Source organism: Sinocyclocheilus rhinocerous, unplaced genomic scaffold (genome assembly GCF_001515625.1).
Source record: "Sinocyclocheilus rhinocerous isolate Xijiao unplaced genomic scaffold, SAMN03320098_v1.1 scaffold134, whole genome shotgun sequence".
Taxonomy (NCBI): domain Eukaryota; kingdom Metazoa; phylum Chordata; class Actinopteri; order Cypriniformes; family Cyprinidae; genus Sinocyclocheilus; species Sinocyclocheilus rhinocerous.
The window spans coordinates 155,199-161,048 of NW_015631070.1; the positions used below are offsets into that span (position 1 = coordinate 155,199).

Consider the following 5,850-nt stretch of genomic DNA (forward strand, 5'->3'; position numbering starts at 1 on the left):
ATAAATAAGCTTTCCATTGATGTATGGTTTGTTAGGATAGGACAATATTTGGTCAGATATAACTATTTGAAAATCTGGAATCTGAGGGTGCAAAAAAATCTAAATATTGAGAAAATCGCCTTTAAATTTGTCCAAATGAAGTTCTTAGCAATGCATATTACTAACCAAAAATTACGTTTTAATATATTTACAGTAGGAAATTTACAAAATATCTTCATGGAACATGATCTTTACTTAATATCCTAATGATTTTTGGCATAAAAGAAAAATCAATAATTTTGACCCATACAATGTATTTTTGGCTATTGCTACAAATATCCCCCAGCGACATAAAACTGGTTTTGTGGTCCAGGGTCACATATATAGTAGAATGATATATAAAGAAGTCACATATGCTCACTTTATTTGCATTTATTTGATCAAAACACGATTTATTACAATGTATGGTCACACTTTATTTTAAGGTTCAATTCTCGCTATTAACAAACCATTAACCATGACTTTTGCCTCAGTAAACTCCTAATTTGCTGCTTATTAATAGGCAGTAAGGTAGTTGTTTAGGAATTGGGTAGGATTAGGGATGTAGAATATGGCCATGTAAAATATGTGCTTTATAAGCATTAATAAACAGACGATATGTTAATAATAGGAGAGAATTGGTCCCTATACTAAAGTGTTACCCAATATATGAATATATTTTAAAATGTAATATATTCCTGTGATGCAAAACTGAATTTTCAGCATCATTACTCCAGTCTTCAGTGTCACATGATCCTTCAGAAATCATTCTAATATGCTGATTTGCTGCTCAGAAAACATTTCTCATGATCAATGTTGACAACAGTTGTGAGGCTTAATATTTTTATGGAAACAGTGATTTTCCATAGAAGGTTTTAAATAGAGACTCCAAATTTGTTGTGGATAATGTTGAGACTCTCCTCTACCTGTGTGCCAAATTTCACAACTTTTTCTGTCTTTTTACCATACTTTTCCGCTCGTGTTTACATTATTCAGTAGCTGTGATAAATGCCAGTGTGAAGTAGAGTAGGAAAAACAGCCTATTTAATTTAAACTTACAAAACAACAATTGCTACAGTTGTAGAATTTGGCACATTTAATAACCTAACTAGAAAATGGCACTTTTTTGGCTCTGTAGACACTGAATTGAATAAGTGCTTGCTCAGAGAATGAGAGAGATGGTACAACAATAACCCAGGGCACCAGGCTAATGATGTGCAGACGCAATCTAAATGAGGAAATAAGTAGAGTTATCAACAGGGAAACATCTGCTCGCAAAGGCCAGACGGGTTCAAAGACACGCATGCTAATGGAAGAAAGTGTTACTACAGAGATTGTCTCTTTAGGAGCCATCGCTTTGGGTTTGGTGGGAAAACACACATCTTCAAACACATGCAGCAGCTTGGACAACGTTATCAGCTCATTGCAGGGCCAAAATCAACAGCATCTCTGACAGGAAACGCTGAGTTTTTAAACTGATGCAACAGACGGAGAAAGGAAAAATAAAGAGAAGGGAAGCGACGAAATCTGATGTGCTTCGGCTTGCAAGGGAAATGATGAATAAGACTTTTTGGAGATAACCATCAAACGCTTATCTCAGTTTTACTATGCAAAACTGACCACAATGTATCGTGTTTCAGTCCAGAGACGGATGGCCTATGCGGTGCTTTTGAAGAGCGTTCAATGTACATCAATTATTCAGCTGACTGAGTAAGCATGTTTTTCATTACAGATGCACAGCTTTATGAAAACTGGACAAAAAAAATCATATGTTTCTTTAGAAGAAGAGCTTCACATTACAAACCTGGTGAAATGCAGCGATGCATGAAGTGCGAATGGAGCAGTGAATATGTGAACTGAGCTGCTCTGTGGCCCTGAAAACAGTTAGCATGATCTTCTGTTGGTATTACTGGGCTCAAAAGAGGTTTTTTTTTTTTTGTGCAACTACAAGTTATACCAAACACCGTAATCTGTTAGTATTCCTGTTCATCTCAATCATCTAAATTCATCTCTCAGTATGTGTCCTGAAATCTACAGTCTTTTCTTATACAAACCACTGAGCTTTTTCACCGGAGCTGTAAATGTCAAATGACTAATCACACTATACTTACAGGAAATGACATCATGACAAGGATGTCTGGCTGTTGGCACCACAAGAACATAAACCCTTCACTAGTGGCTGTAACCTGTGACGTCAAAGGCTGCAGGCAGGGAAATATATAAAGTCCACAGGGTTGTTTACCTAAGATGTGGTTAAGCTGGTCCAGATAGTGTTTCCCAGGGAAGATGGGTCTATTCGAAAGCATCTCAGCCAGAATACAACCGACCGACCATATATCAATGGACTTAGTGTAACCCTGAGAGATAGAGAGGCACATACATGAAGAGATTGTTCATTGATATAGCTATTAACTTTTACGCAAAAAAAGTTTTTATCATGCATTTTTTTGGTACTGGAATTTTCTGGGTGGTGCGTATCATAGTAATACCATGGTTGTCTTAAAAGTTAAAAATAAAGGTTGCATAGAGCAACCAAACACACACTTGAGACAATAATGAAATAACTCCAGGATTAGACTTAATCGGTGTTTGAGTGATCAGGCCAACAAACTTTGAAAGATCAAGACTGCTTCCTCACCTTAGAATTGAGCATAATCTCTGGTGCGCGGTACCAACGCGTGGCTACATACTCCGTCAGGAAGCCGGTGTGGTCATGGTCTGGATCGGCCACCCGGGCGAGCCCAAAATCACAGATCTGTTTTTCAAATTCAACAATTTGAAATATTAAAAACAATTGGAAGAAAAAAATATATACATTTATAAACTAAATTATAAGTAATTTAAAGTAAAAATAAACATTTTATGAAATACTTAATCAAATACATAAATACTTATGCAAAAATGCTTACACAAATACATATTTAATTTTAATTTAATTTAAAACTATGTACATCAGTTAAACTTTGTTTTTATATTATTATAGTTAAACTAAAACCATAGAAAAAAAAATCTGTTACTTGAAATAAATGTTAACTGAAATAAAATATTTAAAAAATTCAGCTAGTTTCCAAGGCATTATTTCTCATTTTCACTTAGTTTAAGTTGATGTACTAAAATAACTAAAATAAGAATTCAATAAAAATTAACTATACAGGTTATTTATCCTTATAGTAACTATTTTGTGGCATTGTGTGCGTGTTGTTTTTAAGAAAATTAAAATAAAGAGATTAAAAACAAATTAACTATACAGACTTTTAAAAAACAACAAAAACTAATAAAAATGACAAATTATTTATTTAAAATTATTGCACTCTTAATCTCTGCACTCCATTTGGATGACTAGCTGGACAAGCTGTTTTGTAAAATGGAATAAGTTTATATATATATATGTGACCATGGACCACAATACCAGTCATATGGGTACATTTTTTGAAATTGAGATTTATACAACATATGAAAGCTGAACAAATAAGCTTTCCATTGATGTATGGTTTGTACTCACAGAAATTACATTAGAAATTAAAATTGAAGTTATGTGCTTTGTTGTAAAGCCGACAGGTGCAGCATTCTGAAAACATTGTTTTTCAATTCCATTTGGTGGCACAGAATTGACACACTTCACCTTAAATGTGTTTAAAATGACGACGCAGTTTACTTCACCTTGAGGTCGCAAGTAGTGTTGAGCAACAGGTTAGATGGCTTCAGGTCTCTGTGGAGAACGTTTGCCGAGTGGATGTACTTCAGGCCGCGCAAGATCTGGTACAGGAAGTAACAGATGTGGTCATTGCTCAAGTGCTGCGTCTTCAACAGCTTGTACAAGTCCGTCTCCATCAGATCCTGTACAATGTAGCTATAGTTCGCCAACGTCAAGGTCAAACACAAAGTATGGGCAGCCATACTTTTATTCAGCAAGGATACATTAAATTGATCAAAACTGACTGTTAAGATACTTATAATCTTACAAAAGATTATTTCAAATAAATGCTGTTCTTTTGACCTTCCTATTCTTCAAACAAACAAACAAACAAACATACAGTAATTTTAAATTATAATATTTCAGAGTATTACTGTTTTTACTGTAATACTTTAATGACCCCCAAATATTGAACAACAGTGTATATTCTAAAAGTTTACCTTTTTTAATTATGATTTATTGCTCAAAAGCACAAAACTGTAAATGGAACATCTATGGAACTAGAATAGTTTCGTGGAATCAGAATTAATAATCAAATAGTTCACAAGTGCCATGCCTATTAGCGATCCTAAGTAGTAAATCTTCGTTTTGTTAGGTTGTGAGAAAAATAAATAAATAAATACCAGCAACAAAAAGTACAAGCCTTTTGCTATGTTCTGTATTAACTTCGGTAGAAAAAAAAAAAACTGTGGCCTTTTAAGATCTTGTGTTTCTACTCCCTTTAACCGCAGCTCTGGCATGACGCTAAACACATTAGAACAACACGGCGATTAGATCATACAAAACTACTCTCACTATCCACACGCCTACTGACTATTGATTTTGGTCCGAAAATTAACTCTTTACTAGAGATTTTTGCATTGTCTCAGCCTACGCAGTTGAAAAAGAGCATTGTTTGTGCCAGAGGCTGCATTTTCAGCCTGAACATGAACATTTAGGAAGCTGAATTGAAAAATTGAATGAATTCGAATTTAAAAATGTAATATTCGGTTTGTCTCTCTTTTCGCGTTAATGATGGCAGGACACAAACTGACGAACATAAAACCTGACCATGTTCTCCAGCATGAAAAATTAAACATCTTTAACTTCAATGGAAGAACATCTGACTAGGAGCCACATGATCAATGTCACCAATGTACCTACGTACCTAAAACATAGTACAGAATTACATATGTCTTTCCATTGTTTCAAAATCCTACATTTATTTCCAGGCTAAAATACAAATAAAAAAGGATACACGTCTTTCATCTGGTCGATGGTGGGAGTGCGGATAATGTCGTTGATGCTGATGATGTTCTCGTGCTTGAAGCGGAGCAGGATTTTAATCTCACGGAGTGTGCGCTGACAGTATGTCTGGTGCTCAAACGGACTGATTTTCTTTATCGCCACACGCACTTTATTATCACGATCATACGCCGAGCTGAAACAAAGAGAGCAAAAAAACATCATCAGATCAAACATCTTTTTTTTCTGGGTTACAAAACACTGTCATGTAGCTTTGTCATTATTATTCATTATTCAAAATATAAAAGAAAACCACACAAACCATATCAAATGTATACCAAGTGACTCAAAGATATCAAGTACACAATATAAGAAGTTTAATACAATGTTAATGCAGATGGGCCTTTCAATTATGGGCACTTTTCTGTGGACCTTTAGAGAAGCTGCTTTAAAACACTTCACAGAAATATATAATATGGAAAGACTGACATTCAAGCGGAGATTGCAAGGAGTATCTTTTGAAAGGCACTGGTGAAAATTGACTACAAGTGTATATAAGTGTATAAGTCAAAACAGAGGGAAGAGCAAGATATATGCTTGTGAATGAGGGGAATAGGTATATACACCTTTGTAAGCATATCCAAATGTGACCCTGGAGCACAAAACCAGTCTTAAGTCGCTGGGGTATATTTGTAGCAATAATCAAAAATACATTGTATGGGTCAAAATTATGCCGTTCTCAAGCCCTCTGGCCTCCGCTCACTCTAGCCCGCTGTGTGTTTCACTGTGAAAGCGAAACTACTTTGTTTGGCCTTCCAAAAGAGGACACGACTAGAAATCAGTGGTTAAGTTGTATTTACAACACTGTTCCAGAACACTTCAACCCAAATATTCAGATGTGTGCAGCGCATTTT

The 5,850-nt window shown here is 35.1% G+C and overlaps 1 protein-coding gene across 1 annotated transcript in view; it reads right to left on the bottom strand.

The window, feature by feature from the left end:
* Positions 1–5,850, bottom strand: part of LOC107741490 (mitogen-activated protein kinase 1) — a 31,089-nt gene that overhangs the window by 3,497 nt on the left and 21,742 nt on the right. Inside the window, exons 2-5 of the mRNA XM_016554231.1 lie at positions 4,950–5,132; positions 3,679–3,868; positions 2,657–2,773; positions 2,261–2,375 (exon numbers count right to left, since the gene is read on the bottom strand). Coding sequence (XP_016409717.1) covers positions 2,261–2,375; positions 2,657–2,773; positions 3,679–3,868; positions 4,950–5,132 — 605 coding nt within the window. The remainder of the gene's footprint in view (positions 1–2,260; positions 2,376–2,656; positions 2,774–3,678; positions 3,869–4,949; positions 5,133–5,850) is intronic.